This window comes from Stegodyphus dumicola, chromosome 8, assembly GCF_044657685.1.
Source record: "Stegodyphus dumicola isolate Sdum_Otavi_A_Nest chromosome 8, ASM4465768v1".
Taxonomy (NCBI): domain Eukaryota; kingdom Metazoa; phylum Arthropoda; class Arachnida; order Araneae; family Eresidae; genus Stegodyphus; species Stegodyphus dumicola.
Window position 1 is genome coordinate 139,820,602 of NC_140775.1, and position 21,949 is coordinate 139,842,550.

The following is a 21,949-nucleotide window of genomic DNA, read 5'->3' on the forward strand; positions in this document are numbered from 1 at the left end:
AAAATAACCCACTGTTTGCCTGCTGAAGAAATCTTCTGAAAATAATTCACTGCTACTTGATATGTTTGTTGAAGGCAGGTCTCAAATTTTACTATATATTTTTCAAAATGCAAGAATAAAACATACTACAAACAGTAGTATAGCCTACTATGGCCTTGTTCATTAAAACAAAATGTGGTTTATAGAGAAGCAATTGGGAATGAAAGCAAGAGGTTATGAGTATTGTTATGACATGATTATCCATAATTGCTGTTTGGCAACAATGGGACAATACATAAGTTCCAATATTTTATGTATATTATTGGAATATAAATTTTCTCAACAGTTCCGTGGCCTAAATAAAAAATGCAGTTTTTATATTCTCATAAAATAAAAGCAAACAAGTCATGGAGTTCATATTTCCTTTTTTCCTATTGGCATTAGTGGTCAGTCTACGACAGTCCAGGTCCCCTATAGTCTATCAAACAGAAACAATATGTTGGGAAGATTGCAGTGGAAAGAGCAGTTTATTTATATTGTGAAATCCCATATAACAGTTGCAGTTTTTGAACAACATTCAGCAACCGTATCATATTGGTTTCATAGTCTTATAAGGAACTGCAGTTCTGTACCAATTGTGTGTTAAATGAATGTTAAAAAAAGTTATGTGAACACCTCGCTACACTTTCATTTGAAAAAGTAATTGCAAGTTAATCAAAGATTTTCTTGCATGATTGATTTGGAGAAAGATAATGCAGCTAGAGACTTTAACTTCAACTCTAAAGTTATGACAGTCTCATTTGATAAGACTGACAAAAGTTAAAATAGCACACTTCATCTTCCACATGAGGAAAAACAATCCTTGCTGTGTTTGTGGAAACATGTCAGAATCTAAGACTGTTTGGGGCTCTATATTTGACAGTAAAATTTTCATTTCAAACATTTTCATTTTGCATTTAGCAACACTAACTTTTACTTTCTCAGGAATTTCATAAAAATGTTCGGCTATTTCTTGCACTATATTGCTATTCAGATTTAAATGACATTTTATTGAGTGATACTGTCAGCATTTCCAAATCATCACTCCATTTGTAGTATGAAAAAATAGATATTCAACACTTGTCTGTCTGTTTGAGATGATTGAAAATTCTAAACCTTACCTTAAAAAAAAAAAAAAAAAAAGGACAATGATTCCCAGAAGTGATAAATAAGTAAAATAAATACATTTCAGTTACTGGAATACTTAATTTGCATGAACACCACTAATACTGGAAGTCAAGAGCATCAAAAATGCTAGAGCCAGATCTGACAATTGCACAGCCACTCATGCACGGTAATAGACCAAACTTTACTGCTATCTCAGAATTGCACTCTATTCATAAGAGTACCAGGTTTCATCTCTAGTGATGAAATACAGCAAAAGAGCTTTTCTAGCAAACTCAAGTGAAGAGGTTCTAAGCAAACATCAACATATCTTTAATTTTAGGCAAGAAGTAATTTTTTCCCACATCTTTTTAGAGTTTCAGCTCATGAATGATGTGATAGGTCTCAACATTTATGTCTGATAGTGATACCAGTTTCTTGATTGGGAATGCATCAGTTTTCTCCTCTCTCAATCTCCACAGCTGCAGTATGTTGTCTTTCATAACTGATAAATCCAAATGAAGAGCATCTTCCATATTAGTGATATTAGTCTTCATTTATTCAGTCTGTTCATACACTTATGTACAACTCACATACCTGTCACTATATTGAATTATGATTAGATGATGAGTCCTACAGATTTCATTCCTTCACTGAATAAAAATCTCCCAACAATTAACCATTCTTGTTTGATGTACTTAAAAGGATAGGTTTAGTTTATTTGATTACAGCAAAGCATGCGAAGGCTATCTGCCTAAGGGAAGGGCTAACTTAGTGGTAGACTTTCTATGAGAAATTTGCTTATATCCACATTGCATGCGGAGAGAACCATGAAAATGAAACATGCAGCCTAGAATTGTAGGCCTGTTTGCCTAGAATCAAAATCAGGTCAAACTACCATGTGTTCTGTGACTTTACCACTCAGCCATTTTGGTAGGTTTAAAAAAAAACATCTCCATCTTGAATTTGTTGCCATGAAAGCTGTAAGTATGCGAATACCATCTATTCTTGCCTTGCATACTCAATATCTACTGTACCTTTGATTCTGAATATGATTTTTCTAGTTTACTACTGAACATCATAAAAAAATATTTCTATTTTTAAATACTTTACATAAAACATTTTTAAATACATTACCTAATACATTATTGCACACAAATCTATCTTTTTACTCAGTAATGAATCCCAAAAAGGAGAATGTAAGATAAGTATTTAAAATAATGAAACAAATTAAGTTTAAAAAAACTGCAAATATATGTTTACTGATAACTCAAAAGTTTACAATTATTAAATCAACTACAATTGAAGCAATTTAAATGAGCTTGTAATGTCATAAATCATGAATGCACTTACCTTCTGTGTATCGTCTAATTATAGCAGTTTTACCTGCAAAAGTGTGTTTAAAATTATTGTTAATTTACCAGTTTATTTTTTGTGAACATAAATACAACAGAACATAAAAGAAAATATATGTAATAGTATTACACACAATGGTATTCTCACAACATATGATCTACTGGACAGTGTTAACAACTGGCCAGCATATCCAGGCCCAACATGCCCCATAATTGTTTTCGGTTATGTAGTGATGAGTGTCCAGCTTACATACTCTAGACCAGTGGTTCTCAATCTTTTGGATAACACATACCATCTAAACAAAAACTGAAAAATTTAGTACCACCACTACAAAGTACTACTACCACCACCACTCTTGAAGAAAGCTCAGATCGCATAAATTTATGAGTGTTAGAGAAAAAACTGAGTCAGGATGTTGGGGTTTTAATTTTAGAATTTAATCGTCCAAAATACTTTTACTTCTTTGCGTGCCACCTATTTTTTTCTTGCGTACCACCGGTTGAGAAACCCTGCTCTACACCGGTGTTTCCCAAACTTTCCCCATTACAGAATATTTTTTAAATTTTACTGTTTTAAGAAACAGTGAATTTGGATCTTTCATAATAAATGGTACTAAAAACATATAACACAGATATAAGTTAAGGTGAATTCTGAAAACATTTTGCTGACTATGTAAGCTATCTGGTATCTTATGTTACATAACTAATTATTTAAACCTCTTATGCTTCCTCTTTAAGTTTCTTTTAAGAGTCGTTTTCAAACTGTATTAAATATGTTAGTCTCATTGATCTTTTTAAAAATTACATAGTTTTACCTTATGCAAATTTTAAGATACCACTTAATGAAAAACTGATATAGTTTCTGCTGACTGGCTCATCATGTATTGTCAATAATGTATAAATTACAGAGTCAATTGACTCCATATGTACTTTTGTTTTTGATTCAGTTTTATTGCAAAAGAGCTGCTGGTGCAGCCTAGTTAGTTTTAGAAGAGAGAAATAAGCTTTATTTATTGTTTTTAGTTAAGCTGTAGAGTAATTAGGTTATTTGGAAGTGGGAGATATGAAAAATGAGCAATGCTCTCGCTGAGACTCAAACCACAGTCCTCTCGGATACGTGTTGAGCATGCTGACCACTACACCACGAAGGCATGCTAAAAAAGCAGGAGAAATAACTTATATACTACCCCTTTTAAAGGGCGAGTGGGGATTAGGGGACCCAACCATCAAATCATAGTGGTGGAGAATCATCATCTACCACCCTTTTAGTTCGGGCACCATTGTAGAGTCATTAGGTTATTTGGAAGTGGAAGATATGAAAAATGAGCAATGCCCTTGCCGCAACTCGAACCATAGACCTCTCAAATACGTGACAAGCGTGCTCACCACTACACCATGAAGGCAGGAGAAATACCTTATAATGGTCCTGTTCTTTACTTCTGCTAACAGCAAAGTATGCATTTTAACATATTTCTTCAATCCCTTACTGAGAAAATGCATAAAAGCAGATTACTTTTTTTATCCTCTAAACTAAGAATTCATAATTTCTTGTGGAACACTGTTTGCGAAATGCAACTCTAGACAAACATGAAAACACGCATCTGTTGGAAGCACAACATGATTCATCAACAGATCTGTTTTGTTGATCCTGTTAGTGATGCTAATATTCAGATAACAGAATGTTTATAGGTCATCTTAACTCTTTGAAATCCAGACCCTTCGCTAACTTATACCCTCAAAATACCGAACCGCCTGAAACAGTTTTCCAGTTCCACAGCGATTTCCTCCCCTTGCCATCCATTAACTCAGAAAATAGGTGTGAAGATTTCGGATGACATCCTTTGGCATTCCATTAGCCTTTGAGCCCATTCTTTATAAAACTATTTTGAAGGTCAGACCAACAAGCCTTTCTGGCTTCGTTTATGATCACGACTGAGATTTTGTTTATTTCCGTTATTTTTATGAGAAGTAATAAATTGTTTAAAAATAAATATAATTCTTAAATTTTTAAACTGCTCTTTTATTGCTGTTTAAAGCTTAACAGCACACTGAACCACAAAAAGATCAACAACGAAATATCACGATCAACCAAAAGATAAGAAACATCTTAGGACAAGCTGTCTGCAGTAAACCGATACAATTCATTTGGGAAAACTGCACCTGTTACTGCATATCTTAGGGGGAGGGAAGAAAACAAGATTACAATTTCGGCCATTTCCGGGCTGTTCTGGTTGTTTCAATGTAGGGCTCTGTCGGGTGGATTGGATGTGAAGGACTTAAACAAAAAAATGTATATGCTATGAGAGGAAAAACATTTGTAATGCTATAACTTATCTTGCTGAACTGAAGATCTGTTAAAAATGGGAACAAATTTCTGCCATGTTGCAATACATCCGGACAATGTTTGTGCGAATGTAGATTAGAGATGGCTAGCAGCGTTGTTTTATGCCTGATTATAGAAGTAAAATGATGACTATAGACAAATATGACAGTAGGAATGCTTCAATTGAAAGATGCCAAATAAGATCACTGGAACTATTATTTAATGTACTTAAAGTATAATGACAACTATTGATGGAGCTGATAAATCCTTTTTAAGACCAAATCAGTCCATTTGTCTGGTAATGCAGTATAATTTAATGTATTAATTTGGTAACATAATTTGTATGTATAATTACTTGTTATTTATTTATGCCTGCTTTTCATGTGGTTTAGTATGGCAATGTTATCAGTTTCTTTGGTTTTGATCAGCAGCTGTTTTCAACGCCCAGGGACAAATGAAGATTTTCAGCCCCTCCCTTCTGTTTGCCAAGAATGCAAAATTTTTCATTCTAAAATTCATAACATCAATTTGCCACCCCCTGGATGCTGCACCTGGGAACAAATGTCCCTCCTTGCCCCCTCCCCTCTAACTATGCCACTGGTTATGATCATGATTCATGGATGGTAGTCACTTGTTGTGAGAATACTCATATATTTTTAATACATATTTATTACATACAAAATTAGCATTTATTAAAAACACATATTAAAAATAAAAGCTATTAAGCTGAAATTAAATTAAAAACTTACCAAAATAAACACACATAAAAAAAAGGTAACTACCAAAATCATTCATTAAAAATAAAAATCGCTAAAATTAAAATTTGAACGTAAAATTTGAACATTTCTGAGCTTTCAGAATTTATATTTTTTTTAGAAATGTACTTATTGATAAAAAAATAATACAGCAGAAATATTATGTAAAGGATTTCAAAAATTCTTTTTTAATCTTGAAGATGGGAATTTTTTTTTTTAAATTATGCAAATGAGTATTCTGTTTTCCTATACAAGGCTTAAGATATTTAATACAAACTAAATTTTCAGCTGATCTTTGGAATATGGTAACTGGTAGTTTGGCGTCATTTTGGAGGCGATAAAGGTTACTACCTAGGACTTTGGTAATAATGCGAGAAGCACTCAGTTCTGATTACGCATTATTTTGTGTGAGGGAAATGAGAGATCATGAGATATGTCATGTGACATTAATGGACGAATTACAGTTCTTTAATCGGAAAGGGAAGGGGAATTTGGAAAACTGCTGTACTATATTATTTTGTATTAAGCTTCATTACGTGTTGTGTGAAATAGTGGATGTGTGCATGTCACGTAATGAAGATTCTGAAGATTACGTAAGTTAGTATTTTTAATCATTTGAGGATATTATTTTTATGCATTGTTCTAAATGTAAGGAGTAAATAAATTAATATATTATTGGAAAATTGTTATTAGCAATGATTTAGTTTAGTAATTAGTTAGTTAAAGTAATTAGGATTGTAATCTAATTTTTATTAATTTAATGTGCTTATTTATATTTTAAGTAGTGTTTTTTTAATTTAATTATATTTTAATTTAATGATCGTGATTTTGTGAGTTATAATGTTTGTAGTATTTTGGAATACGTTTGATTAGAATACGCTGAGTATTTTCATGCATTTTCGTGAAATTTTTCTAATTTATCAGAAAAAAGCAGTGTACATGGATATAGTGAAGAGTGTGCTCAATGCCGTTTTTGTGCAATTCTGGGATGTTTTTTTAAGTAAAAATAAGTCGACGTGTACATGGTTTAGTGATATTTTAATTAAATGATAGTTATTTTGTGAATTTTATGTTTGTAGGAATTTGGTATACGTTTCAGTTGAAGTAAACGTGTATGGAAATAATTTAAATATTTGACACTAAGTATTTGTAACCATTTGTAATGTTTGCGGTATGAATTCGTTGGCGACGTTTATAATATAATAGATAATTTAGAGGTAAAAGTTTTTGGATATTTTATTTATTTTATACGTGGAAATGTTCATCCTTGGAAAGGGTATATACTTTTTCGCGATCAGGTAATTTCATATATGTGCTTTTTACCGAGTTTAAAGATTCACAGAATTTTTTTGCATTTTCATGCAAATTTTTGTAATTTATGAGAAAATAGCAGTGTAGATGGATAAAGTTAAGAGTGTGTGCAATGCCATTTTTGTGCAATTCTGGGATGTTTTTTTAAGTAAAAATAAGTCGATGTGTAAATGGTTTATGTGTATGTGCTATTCTGAAAAACATGCGAGGAGTTTGCGATTGTGCACTTTTTCCCAATTTTGCAGTTAATATTTGTCATGATTAAGCAGTTCTGTTACATAAAATTTCTAGCATAAGTGTAATTCGGCTAGTAGATTGTTGGAAAAAGTGTTCAGTAAATAAAAAGAAACATGTCTTTACTTCGTGAAGATAAAATGGCGGCGAAAAAAAAAAATAGAGGATTGCTGTAGCAGAGTTGGTTGCCAAATTTTCGACAAGTTACCATAATCCAAAGATCAACCAAATTTTCTTATATAAAATATAAGTGATGAATTTACACTTTTCTTAAAATCTTATATTTAAAAATTACTTATGATTTAAAGTTATTACAAATTAATAAAAAAATTTAGTCTATCCATGATGAGAAGAGACTTGATCTGTTGGGAAGGTTCCCTCCAAGCTTGCAAACAAATGAATCTGAATTTTATTGTTATAGAGCATGAGCTATTAGCCTTGGGTTACTCTAGGTAAGCCTATTGGTTTACCTAGAGTAAGATACTAGGATCGTCTGACATTACATGATGTAGGTACAGAGAAATCTCTTCTGGCAGATAGATTCTACATTTTTGTAAAATTTTATTGCTTTTTTTTTTTTTTTTTTTTTTTTGTAAAAAATAAAAAGAATACATTTCATGCTATTTTTTCTTTTAGTAAATAATTAGGATTACCAAATATCCAGGACTGGCCTGGATCATCCTGGATTCGTAATTATGTCTGCAGCAGTGTGCTGGGAAGTAAAAGTACAGTGTTTATATAGAAGATGAAAAAGAAATAATTTGTAGAATACAGGAGATTAATTCCATAAAATATTAGTAATGCTATTACTGAAATGCAGAATTTACGGATAACATTGAAAAATGTACTGGACCCTGACGAATAATTTTATTAATATGAATTCATCTACATCTTCACAATAGGCCGACCGGCTATAGAATACACACAACCTAGCTTTCAATATTTCGTTGAAGATGCATAGAGATACAGTTGGATCAGAGGAGGTAATATTGAAGAAAAAAAATTATGTCAATAAATTTTTATTTAATTATTCAATTTGGAGTATACAGAATATGTGGGAGTTATAGATTTAATTGTGCATCAACATAAAGACATCTATACATCCATAAATTAAAAAACACACACATTTTTTTACTCATTTCTTGGATGAAACAAGCGTTCTATGTAGACACCCCTGAGAAGCTGACATTTAAAACTTACAAGGTGTAGGCATTTACTTTTTTTATAAAATCTCAAGTTAAGTTTCTTAAAATATGGTAAGTCTATAAACATGCACATGCATGTGATATTAAGGGAAATCTACATACATTAGATACCATATGGAAATACACATGTACAATTAGGGAGCAGAATAGCTTAACTGATTTTGGACAGGGAAAATGATAATTTCTTTTAAAATTTATGCTAAACTTTCGTTTTTTGAAAAGAGAGGTTTCACAGTACATTATAACAGTAAATATATACATTAAAAAAAATTAATCGATGAACACAGTTCACATACTTTCATAATATTCACAGCATTATATATACATAACATTACCGGTACAGGCAAAATCTGTAATTACCAAATTTTTTATAAAAATCAAAATATTCTGATACCAGTAATATTTATACGACTGCTAGCAAGTAATGAATCTATATCCAAAAATTTCTATAAATGAAAACAAGTACTAAATGCAGGTTTGAGACAAGGAATATTTTTATTAAGAGCTCCTAAAGTAATTACTTTCTAATTTTAAGCAAATATAAAATTTTCATTATTATTACATACTTAGAAAACATTCATGTTCATGAATATTACACAGAAAGAGGAAAAATTTTAAAGGATGCATACCTACACCATAATCTCCGACAACTAATAATTTAAACATAAGTTCTTTCATTGTATACCTTGATTCATTTTGATCTTCAGTCTCTTCTGAATAAGTAGATGGTGTGAAATAATTATTCATTTTATTTCTAAAAAAGAAATTAAAAAAAACTGTAAAATTTGAGTAAATGACATTAACAATAAAATTAACAAAACAATTTAGGCATGTCTTAAAACTGAAAATTTGGTATTTTCTCAATTTAGTAATGTTTAAAAGAGGTATTTTTAGTTTATTTTCTCATATATCTGTGCTATTAAATACTGGTAAACAAAATGGAAGTAGTAATCAGAGTTATGCAAAACATATATGCACATTTCTGTAGAGTTGGCCCAGTTCACTTTGAAGTACAGTGGATGCTAGTTAATCCGAACTAATCTAAAGGCCCCCCAAAAACTTGTATTGGAATTAATGTTAAAAAATATCTCATTAATTCAAACTAAATTTTTACCACTTACACTAATTAGAATTAAAAATTTCTTTTCCCTCGTTTAACGGAGAAAATAAATGCTGTATTTATTATTTTGTGTGTCAATATCATATGTATTTCTTTTCTGTGTAAAGAGGCAACATGCCTGCATTCCTAGATTATTGCATTTCCACTAAACATTAGTGGCTATTGTCTTTCTGTCCATTTCTTATCAATGCTTAACGCACAAAGCTCCCTTGCCTAACCTGTTTCATTCGATTCATTCAGAACCCTTTATGAATGGATCAGGGTAGGGCAAGAAGCATTTGTTTATTTGTTACCAGGTTTCTTAGATTTTCAGAAGCACAGTCTCTACTACAGATTCCAGAAAGCTGCGTCAGTTATACCTGAAGTACAGATAAGTTAATGTGCTCTGACTTTTCTACTCAGGGCAAGAAGCATTTGTTTATTTGTTACCAGGTTTCTTAGATTTTCAGAAGCACAGTCTCTACTACAGATTCCAGAAAGCTGCGTCAGTTATACCTGAAGTACAGATAAGTTAATGTGCTCTGACTTTTCTACTCAGTGGCATGAATGTGTAAAAATTCAGGATGCCTACACATGAAAAGTAGAGAACTCTAACTTTGGAGACAAAGACAAAAGTTTTAAAGGAAGTAGAGAATGATAAATGTAAAACAAAGTTAGCAGCTGACTATGGAATTTAAAGAAATACCTTGTCAACTTATTTGACAAATAAGGAATCAATTTTAGATTCATGGGGAAAATCTAAATTTGCTAGATGAAGGAAATGCATCCCAAGATCCAGAAAAAGTTCTGCTGCTATGATCGTAGGAGGGAGGCTAGATCTCGAAATTTTCTGATAAATGGTCTCCTATTGAAGATGAAGGCTGATGAATTGGCAAGTTGAATGGGTAGTGAAGATTTTAAATGCAGTGATGGATGGCCTTTCTCAATTTAAGTCAAGGCACAATATTTCTTATCAAACTGCTTGTGGCCAAAGCTCTGATGTAAATGAAGACATATGCACTAATTTCAGAAGGAAATTACCAGGGCTTTTCTCTACGTACCTGCTGAAAGTTATACCACCGCATGTTTATCAAAACATGACAACTTGAGTAATGACTCATGTAACGATGCCTAAACATTTTTTTTTTTTTTTTTTTTTTTTTTTTTTTGTGTTAGTAATTGAATAATAAAGGAGTATGGTAACCTTTTATGTTGACATTACGCTTGGCGATTATTACAGATTTAAGTTAAATGCACTAAAAATGTTGATGAGGAAAAATTTACAAAAAATTTCTTTCCATATGCTAAAAATATATTTTGTTGATGATATTCATAGACCCAAAGATTACATTTAGGGTTATTTGAATTATGAATAACTCATTTACTAGTCACAGAAATCCAGAACCTGTGCCAGGGATCATATGGCAGCACCGAGTCGCAGAATTTAGGACCCACAGAGACTGCATCACGCAATAAGATATCTAGTGCCAGCCTTCAATAATATATATTCTCTTAAGTATGTACGGGAATTTATTTATTCAGAACTCTGATAAGCATGTGCAAGAAATAGACATAAGTATAATAAATAACTAAACTAATACAATTCAGGCTTAATTGTCTCAGTGTGCAATAGAAGCAAGATAAAATTTATCAAACAACTTGCCGTTAATTGCCAAGCTCCATGATGCATACCCAAATATGTATAGTGAAGGTGAAATTTTCCAATTAACGGATTTTGTAAAGAAATGTGGAGAAGCGAAAATAAATGAAGATGATATAAAAGAAGTTTTTCATTATGATGACAATGCTTTTCAATCATCAATCAATTAATGAATGGGAAATCTGTAGTATGTATCCCACTTATTGAGGGCAGGCACTAGGTATCTTACCGCCTGATGTGGGTCCTAAATTCTGCGACTCACCGTGGCCATACGAGGCCTGGCGCTAGTTCTGGGTTTATATGAATAACAAATCTGTTATTCTTAATTCAAATAGCCCTAAATGTAATCTATGGGTCTATGAGTATCATCAGCAAAATCTATTTTTAACATACGTTAAAGAAATTTTTCGTCAACATTTTTTAGCGCATTTAACTTAAATCTGTAACCATCGCCAAGTATGTCAACATAAAAAGTTACCATACTCATTTATTATTCAATTGCTAACATAAAACTTCTTTAGGTATCGCTACATGAGTCATTACTCAAGTTGTCATGGTTGGATAAACATGCGGTGATGAAAGGAAAGTACAGTCAAAAGTCAGTAATCCGGACTCGTCAGGACTTCGGTGATTCCGGCTTATTGATTTTTCCAGATTATAGATCATCAGTTTAAATCTGGTAAGATGGCATGCAGAAATTATAAAATTAAAAATATGAAACCGTAATTTATGAAATAAAGAACAATTATGATCTAAAGGGTATCAAAATTTACACACACACACACACACAAAAAAAAAAAAAAAAAAAAAAGAGCTTAATATTTATTTTTTTACTTTATTAAACAATTCTTTCAATGTAAGTTGTTTAAGTTGCTTCATTTTTTATGTGATAATACATTCTCTTTAATTCTATAGACAGACATAATTTCTTGTTCAGTTACAAAGTTCCGCTGTTCAAGTCCTCTAATTGCTGTGTCGAGAATACGGACTAATTTGTCAATCGAAATTTTTTCATTTTCAATAACCTCTGTCACTTTCTTCACTATCGGAAGTGAATTATAATGACGAGGAATTTGATTTAAATCATATCAAAGACGAAGTACATCGAGATGAAATACTACATTTAGTAAGGAATTATGAGCCAAATAAAATAAAAACATCTGCCCTGAAGATAAGGATAGTGCTGACAGATCAACTTCCAATTCATTGCGCGCTGTGGCGTTAAAGATAAACAAACATTAAAGTTTAGATAAACAAAGGATATGCCTTTATCCATTTTTTGTTTAATAGACTACAAAACATACTTTCGCTTTGTAGATCCTTTACATATTAGTAAATATATATCAGAAATTCTATTTGACATAATTGAAAGTTCAAGCTTACTTTTATAAAACTGCTCTAACAGTCTGCAAAAAATAATAAGCCGAATCCAATTCGAAGATTAAGGAACAACGCAATCTGCAACATTAACTGAATTAGATAATTTTAGCTTAGCTTATACCGTCCATTATACATTAAACGTGCATGCATAAACGTATTATGCGCATGCGCACACACATATTCGCAGCCGTAAAGGTCATACGCACATGCGTCAGCGCGACCCATGCGCAGAAAGTTTGTAGCTTTGAGGTCCGGATTATAGATCATTCCGGATTATGGATGTCCGAATTAACGACTTTGATTGTATAGCAAATAATGATTCGCGAGATTGGCATCATCTATCAGGTTGGTGATGCATTTATGTGGAATTTTTCGGTTTGAGATGTGTGCCAAGCAGACATGCAGCAACGTAGCCAAATTACTGATCGTACAAATTTATGCTAAAATGATTGTTTCGGTTTGAGATGTGTGCCAAGCAGGCACGCAGTAACGAAGACAAATTACTAATCATACGAATTTATGCTAAAATGATTGTTTCTTGAATAACAAGGTATTTTATTTAGTGTCAAAGTGAAATTAAGAATCGAGACTCTAGATGTTTTATTATGCATGGAAGGGGGGATCAAATGCACGTGCATAAAACCTACGAAAAAAAATTTTGTTGGTGGTTTTTGAGGTCCAGATTTTAGATCATTTCGGATATTGGACATCCGGATTTCGGACTTTGTACTGTATAAATTATTAATATTTTACAAGATTTTTTTTTCACTTTCACATTTATAACTTATTTAACAAATGAAAGGAAACAAGGGTCTCTCTGTAGACAGAAAACGAAAGCAGCCTATCAGATGTATATGAACAAAAAATATTTTTACTGTGGTTGATGCAAAAATAAATACTACAGATCAATTTGCAAATGGTCTGCAACAAATTTTTAAAAGATACATTCTCCTTTAATAAAATGACAGTTGAGCATTATATATTTTTAAAACCTGCATTTAATTCATTAACTTTGCATTTACAAATCTGCAAAATTGTTTGGATGAAAATTGGTTTATAGGTTTAGAACATAATACAAATTGAAAAACAAATTATTCTTTAGCACAATAATTCTTTTGCAATCATTTTATAGTATACACATTTGTTTCCTTTAGTATATACCAAAAAATAACAAATGCAAATGTGAAGATGCTGATTTATGGTTTATATGTAATACAGATGATTTAAAAATCAGTCAGTTTCTGTCATTGCAATTACTACAATTGAGATCAAGACTTATTTAAGGGGACAACATTTTTATATATTATTTTGTAACACATATGTGGTACTCTTCTGTTATCAGGACCAGATTCAGAAATGTATGTATTGCATGTATACATAAAAGTACGTGTTCATGTATGCATAAACACATGTACACACACATAAAATAAATATATGTGTAACGTATATGCACATAATACAAACATGCATACATTTCTGAATCCAGTCCTAATAACAGAAGAGTATCCATATATTTTCTTCATAAAAACACATGTTTAATTTTTTAAAAAGGAGCATTTTGCATCACAATTTTTTATCCAGAGTAGTAGGCAATGGAGGTGACTATATGACTATGTAAAACATTTTTGCATATTTTGGGGATCCAGCAAATACTGTACAAGTCAAGGTTTCAGGTTCTAGACTGGTTTTTTAATAGGATTACTTTGTAGAATATTTTTGGTACCTCTTGATTATGTATACCTTTATGAAAATTCAACAACTCTGGCAACTTTGTAAATTCATGAAAGCATTTGCTTGACTGTCTTTATGGGTAAGTATTACTCTATCCAAGAAAGATAACATAAAGACAAATTTTATGACAAAAACAAAAGTCTATATGGCTGATATTAACACTTTTACAGTCAATGGATACTTGGCCAAAAATATTTAATTAAATGTAAAGCATGCAAATTTATGCAAAATGAAACATATATATGATACACACATAAGGGAATTGGCTATTGTCAAATGTATACTCAAAGGCATGTCCAAAACATGGCAGTTCTACTGAATGTTGAAACAGGGTTGCAAACAATTAGAAAGTACCCATTTTTCATGCAAATTTCAATGAAAGGTAGTGTAAACATTAACAGAAATTAAAAATCAACAAGAGGGAAATGAAATATATACATTTATCTGATACTTGCAAAATCTCTGAGAATTTCTTATACATTGGAAAATTTACAATGTTAAAGTTTCTTATTTTTATTTGTAATCCTGATGAGAAATCTCTCTCAACAATTTTTATTACAATGCTGCTTTTAACATATCTTTTGGAATAAACAAATAATGCTAATATTAGTTTGATTTCCAATTTGATAATAATGACTAATTGAGTTTTATAACATCGCTATAACCAGGCTATATTTACAGTAAACAAATATAAAATACAAATCAAGTTAAGTCTTATAAACCATGACGGTACAGTACATATATATGAAAAATCAAGTAAATGCGAGATCTCATCTTAGAAAAATTTAAATAACTAATAAGTCCAGAATTTGTATATTGGAAAGATGAAAGCAATATTAATTTTTTAACAAACTGTAAAGTATACGAAATAATTAAATGAAGAATCTAACTGAAACAAAAATTCCTTATGAAATGATATTAAAATTCGCACGTGTACACTTGCAGATTATATGATAATTTAAAAATTCTGCTGATTAAAAAGTGCAGTGGATTTCCTGATTATAACTAATAAAAACAAAAATTCAATAAATTTAATAACACTTAAAAAACATGCGTAGGAAAAAAGTACACATAGAAGCAAAAATAACAATACGAAAATAAGAAAAATATCAATAGGAAAGCCTAACTATGAAGAATATTTACTTTTACACGTGATTTAAAAATAAATTCGTTTCATCTTAATAAGCTAAAAAAATAATCCAATTTATTATACACGTTAAGAAGTTCAATTTAGGCATTTCAGAAATTATTAAAAAATATTTAGGCGTAAAAACCACGCTCATAGTAGGTGTCAAGTAGTACCAGGAAAAGCTACTCACGGAGACGAGGAGCATAAACAATTGAGTAAAATAATTATTTCAAGGAAGAAAGACGACGGCTACAAGAAACCACATATTAAATATAAATACTTACAGTGAGATAAATATGTCACGTCAGTTTCAAATAAAGTTTTCGAGTTCTAGTGACCCACGATCTTCGGAATGAAATCTATTTCAATGTCCCGCGTCAAGTGTCGATCCAACAACAGTACCACGCTGGCTCTGCGAGTTTTAGCGATGAATCATCATCATGTTGCCACAAAAATTCGCGGAAGTTATCGCAAACCACAAGAATTTACCTGAGCTGAGACGTTGCCAGATCTTGGAGTAAAATCAATACGCGCACCTGTGGGAAAATTCTTAGGTTCAGAGTTTCGGACGTGGCAAGAGAATTCTAACGCATTAAGTTTTCGATAAGATGATGCTTAAATTTTTTTAAATTTATTAATGAAAAGTGTTTTTATGGTTAAAAAAGCCATTTGCAGTCAAGGTCGTAATAAAACATGTTTATTTTGAGTGGCATTTGAGGAAGTAATCTTTCAATAACTTTCAATACAATTTTTTATCGACTCCAGGTTTTAACTACATCATCAATGCAAGTGCGATTTACCAGATAATGTTCATTCCGCTTAAACTAAGTGGAAAAGCAATTTTAAAATCTGAGAAATAAGGATGTTTTTATTCTGGTTTTGAGGAGCATTTTCAATCTAAAAAAGTTAGAACTTAATTTTTTTTTTTTTTTTTTTTTTTGCAAAATTTATTAAAATTCCATTTTTTTTTTTTTAAATTTTTCTTTTCTTTCCTCTCCCCTGAACAGACATTTTTTTATAAATAAATATTTTCATACACAAAAAGTGCATGATTAATCTCATAATCAAACAAATTTATGTAACCAAACAATTATTTGATTAGCAAGGCACATAATGCACGATGTTAGAAATGTGTTTCTATTAATTACATCTACGTCGTAAATCCTTATAAAAATCATCAATTAAATATATTTTATAATACATCATATTTATGAATACTCGAATATATTAATAATATTTATTTAAATTATGGTAATCCTACATAAATTACTTTTGCGTTGACCACTTGCTATAGATGACCACTCGAAAATACTAGTATTTGGAAAATATAAATAAATATCGGCAATGAGCATTATCTCTCTAAACCGACCGTCTCCAGAGAAGACCAAAATAATCTAGAGCTAGACAGGGATTATTGTATTAATAAGTATATTGTTTTCACACATCTAATTTTTTAACTCAGATAAACAACATATTGCTGTAATTTGAAGTGAAATAATTTGAATTATGTAATTTGTATTAATTTAAATAATAACTGAAAACACAATTATAAATAAAAATAAATAACTGAAAATTAACTTTTATAAAGAGGCATACGTTGTAAAGCCTTTAAGGTGTCTAGGTGTCTAAGACACCTTAAAGTTGCTTTCAAGTGACACTAGTCTCTGAAAGCGATTAGTATTTCTGGAAGTACAGACTTAGATCTTCAGTTTCCCCATTGTAAGGTTACCACCTCTGCAGAAGATCCAGATCTCTAAAAACACAGGCAATCTGCCCAAGAAGGTTTCACTATGCATTTTTTTTTAAACAGTTCGGACGTTACAATGATAAGCAGTCATCTGCTGTAATTTGAAAGATAAATTAGAGATCTTACGCAAGGAGAATGGCAACAGCTCTCAGAACCTTAGGAGACCGCATAGATAATTAATACTGCAGTAGTGTAATCTAACGTAACGGAAAGTTAACGTAAAAAATGAAGGTGCTAGTCTGCAGATATTTTTATCAAGAAAAATAGCATTTTAATAAACTTTTTTTCTTTTTGGCCTTATTATTCAGAATTGTTTTCTTCTTTCTTATGCCACATACCATTCAGCAGCAAAATCACATTTTTACCAGCAGAATAGTAGCATATGTCTAGAATTCCCGATGCAGTGTAGGCATACATCTTTCAGTTTAAGTTCATCATAATGTTTTCTTAGTACGATAGTTTACTGAGCTTTCGTTTTCCTGTGTGCGTTTTTATTGCTAACGTTTTGTGTGTTGACTTGATTTACTAAATATCACGTTCTCCGCACTTACGCAACATAAAATTAATTTCAATAATAAAAATCGCAAAATGTTTAAAAACAACATACCTTTAGAACTTCCGATAGAGTGTTAGAAGCTGACATGCATACTTTTATATTCACTTTATCATTCATTTAGAAACTAGAACCTCGCACGGTAGCCGTCTAAAATAGTTACCATCAAAAAGTAAAAGTTTGTAATGATTTCAATGAGGCAAGGTAGCGTAATTTCATAAAAAAAAGTATATTTCTAATTGGACATCTCATGATATTAATACATCTTTATTTAAATCAATCACATTATAAAGAAGAAAACAAATACTCTTAGAAACTGTGTTTATTGCTTTTAAATTGCTTAGTTTATTACTCAGTGTCCTTCCAGATTAAATTTGAAAATATCTTAGATTTTACTGAATTGGTAACACACTTGCGCGTGGAGAATAAAAGTATTTTATCTTCGGCCGCGGCGACACATTACGTTCATAAAGCCCAGTTCGTTAATTAAAATTGAAAGATAAGTATCTTACATTTTTACGAATGGCAACAGTTTCGCGCGCTGAAGGTAAAAGTATTTTATTCCGAGCGGAATTGTCACATTTGCTTTCAGATCGTTGCGTTTGTTAATCAAAAATTCATTAAAGGTTTACAAAATATAAAGTAGATAATAAAACAAATTCGAAATTCTAGGGTTTCCAGGTGCACATCTTCGTTTGGAGGATTACGTTACTCAAAAACTTCATGGATCTAGGTATCGCCGTTTTATCACAGTGCAAGGAACACTGTTGTGAAATGAACTGAAGTAATAACCGGCGCGAGGCGCTGCTGCTTGTGACGTCAGCCTGCGTGCTGAGTGTTTTCGAATGTTTTACGTGTGGACGAACGAAAGCTGAGCTCGGAAGAGTGATACTGTTTTGATGGAAATAAAGAATGATTTATTAAGAATTTTTTTGTCTTTATTCATAATGCACCCAGCCTCGGGTAGAGGCAGGCCCGCAACTGAACGAACTGTTTTAAATATATTTGATTTATATATTTTCTGTGTTCTTCGTAACATAGTGGTACCCTCGGTGGGACCGGGTGCTTTGAATTAGAATTTTCCGATTGAACTTTTGTTATTGAATTTCGATTTTGAATATACTTTGAAGATGGATTTGATCGCTTTAAAGGCTCAAAGAAAAGGACTTAGAATTGCGTTTTCGCAAACCTCAAGGAAAACCGAAAGTGAATTAACTAAAGAAGTAAGAGATTTGAAAATACTTTCGATTTTGAAGTGTCAACTTTGTGATAAATTCCAGAGACTTGACGTATGCCAGAGTGCTATATCGCAGCAAATTCTGCAGACTGAAGATGGAGAAAAATTATTTAGTGATGATTTTCAAGAAGCGGAGAATTATCGAGATAAGTTTCTAGAACAGTGTGCTCAAATAGATGCGGAAATACAAGCCTCTTCTCCTTCAAATAATTCCGAATCTAGGAAATTTAAATTGCCTAAAATTGAGCTTAAAAAATTCAGTGGTGAAGCTAAAGATTACCTGACTTTTTGGAGTCAGTTCCAGAAAATCCACGATGACAAAAGTATCGCCGATGAAGATAAAATGCAGTATTTATTGCAGGCCATGGAACCCAAATCGAAAGCAGAACGCCTAGTCCTTAGCTTCCCGGCAACGGCAGCTAATTATCCTAAAGCCATCGAACAACTAAAAGAGCGCTTTGGACGCGAAGATTTACTTGTGCAAATCTATGTGAGAGACTTGTTAAGCCTAGTGATGAAGAACGCTGTAACCGGAAGAGCAAAAACGGATCTACCCTCCCTGTATGATGAACTAGAAGGAAAATTGCGAGCGTTGGAAAGTTTGGGAAGAACCCAAGAAAAATATGGGGATTTTTTGACCCCCTTAGTGGAAAGTTGCTTACCAGAAGAAGTACTGATGGCATGGGAAAGAAGCAGAAATCACGACTCCATTGAAACTAAAGGGAATCGATCTTTGAAATATTTAATGAATTTCTTAAAACAGGAAGTTAAGGGGGAAGAGATGGTTCTCCTCGCAAGAACTGGTTTCGCTTCCCAACAGAACCATCGAAAGAAAGATTATAACCACGAACAGGTAAAGCAAAATGATCCCGTAACAGCATCAGCTCTAGTAAGTCTTGAGAATTCAGGTAAGAGTGTTCCGAACTGTAATTTTTGTGAAAAGAAACATTTTAGTGAAAAATGTTACTCTGCAAAAAAAATGACTTTAGCTGAAAAACAACAATTGTTGTTGAAAAAAGGTGCTTGTTTTTCTTGTCTGAAAAGAGCGAGTCATATTAGTAAATTTTGTCCTTTCAAAGGTAAGTTAAGTTGTTCTATTTGCAAAAGTTGTAATCATTTTGATGTAATGTGTAATCAAAAGCTAAAAAATAATGATCAGATAAATGTTTCAAAAGAGAGTTCTCTTTCTAACTGTAGCAGAAGCGAAACTGTATTTTTGCAAACGCTTTGCGTTCGAATTCGGTGTCAAGGTCGCGAGAAAATTATTCGCTGCATAATTGATAGTGGAAGCCAAAGTAGCTACGTTAGTGAAAATATGATGAGTCAGCTTAAAGCATCTCCACTTCGGGAGGAGACAGTTATACATGCACTGTTTGGGGGGGACGAAACGAAACCTAAACAACATGAAGTGTTTTCGGTCGAGGTCAGCAATTTAAAAGGAACATTCGCATGTAGTTTTGAGGCATTATCGGAAAAAAAGATTTGCGGTTTTATTCCTAAGGTTAAGGATAAAGAGATTTTGAATGAATTAAAAGAAAAAGAAATCGAATTTTCGGATCCATTGCGAAAGGAAATTGAAATTAACCTTTTAATCGGAGCAGATGTTATAGGAAAGTTATTGACGGGAAATTCTATTGAATTACAGTCCGGGGTAACGGCTGTCGAAACGAAACTTGGATGGACGGTATTTGGCAAACGAAATTCGGGTGAAAAGGATAATATTTTGAAAACATTTTCAATGCATGTCAGGAGAATTCCTCTGAATGAGTTATGGGAACTTGAAAAAATAGGAATATGCGCTCCAAACGAAACTGTTAAAATGAATGAAAGTTTTAATTTATCTGAATTTGAGAACAAAATGAAAATTCTTCCAAATGGAAGATATGAAGTAGAACTTCCGTGGAAATGTGATACGACACATTTAACCGATAATAAAGAATTATCCTGGAAAAGGTATCAAAAGATGATCTATAAACTCAGATGTAGTAAATTTTTCGATGATTATCAAAATGTGTTCAAAGAATGGGAAAGGTTGAATATTATTGAACGCGTACCAGAAAACGAATTGAATAATGAATGTCATTATTTGCCGCATAGGCCTGTAATCAAATTAGGAAGTGAAACCACGAAAATTCGTCCTGTTTTTGACGCTTCTGCATCTGAGAAAGGGAGACTCTCTTTGAACGAATGTTTGTGTAAAGGAATAAATCTTATTGAATTAATACCTGATATTATAGATCGTTTTAGAATGTATCCGATTGGTATTAGTGCCGATATTGAAAAGGCTTTTTTAATGTTATCCGTCGCATCTAAAGATAGAGATTTTCTCAGATTTTTTTTCCCATGCAATGAAGAGAAATTAATTTATAGGCATTGCAGAGTTGTGTTTGGAGTTTCTTCGAGCCCCTACTTGTTGAACGCATCTATAATGCATCTATTAGAAAACTGTCCACGTCAATATAGTGAAGTTGCTCAAAAATTGAAATCGTCATTTTATGTGGATAATTGTTTATCTAGTGTTTTTAGTATTGATGAACAGTTTATGTTTATTGAACATTCCAAATTAATCATGTCAAATGGATGTTTTAACTTGCGCGGTTTTGAAAGCAATGTGGCTGGTACAAATGTTGACAAACATTCAGGGGATACTTCCGTTTTGGGGGTAATTTGGAATTTGGATAATGATACGCTGAGGTGCTGCACAGACACAGATACATTGACCTGTGATACAAAAATCACAAAGAGGACAATTTTGGCAATTGTGCAGACAATTTTTGATCCTATTGGTTTAATAACGCCAACTACATTGCTTCCAAAACTGTTGTTGCAAAAATTGTGGAAAGTGAAAATTGCATGGGATGATGAATTGTCTCCGAATGATGTAAATATATTTTTGAACTGGTTTAAAGAACTTAATGTTTTGAAAGATGTTACTTTGCCTCGATACTTGTTTATCAATGACACGTCTGAACTACATGTATTTGTGGATGCTTGCAAGGGGGCGTATGCAGCGTGCGTCTTTGTTCGATCAATATTTAATTCTGAAGTAAAAATAAATCTCGTACGGGCGAAGTCTAGAGTATCGCCTTTGAAATCTTTAAGCATTCC

General features: G+C 32.1%; 1 protein-coding gene across 2 annotated transcripts in view; it reads right to left on the minus strand.

Moving 5' to 3' along the window:
- Window positions 1-15,762, minus strand: part of LOC118186339 (ras-related protein Rab-32-like) — a 51,468-nt gene extending 35,706 nt beyond the window's left edge. Inside the window, exons 1-3 of one of the 2 annotated variants that reach the window (XM_035356425.2) lie at window positions 15,589-15,762; window positions 8,991-9,059; window positions 2,476-2,508 (exon numbers count right to left, since the gene is read on the minus strand). In XM_035356425.2, coding sequence (XP_035212316.1) covers window positions 2,476-2,508; window positions 8,991-9,000 — 43 coding nt within the window. In that variant the 5' untranslated portion in view covers window positions 9,001-9,059; window positions 15,589-15,762. Of the gene's footprint in view, window positions 1-2,475; window positions 2,509-8,934; window positions 9,060-15,588 lie in introns of both variants that reach the window. The other variant, XM_035356424.2, reaches the window with a different exon arrangement.
- Between the last annotated feature and the right edge of the window lie 6,187 nt (window positions 15,763-21,949).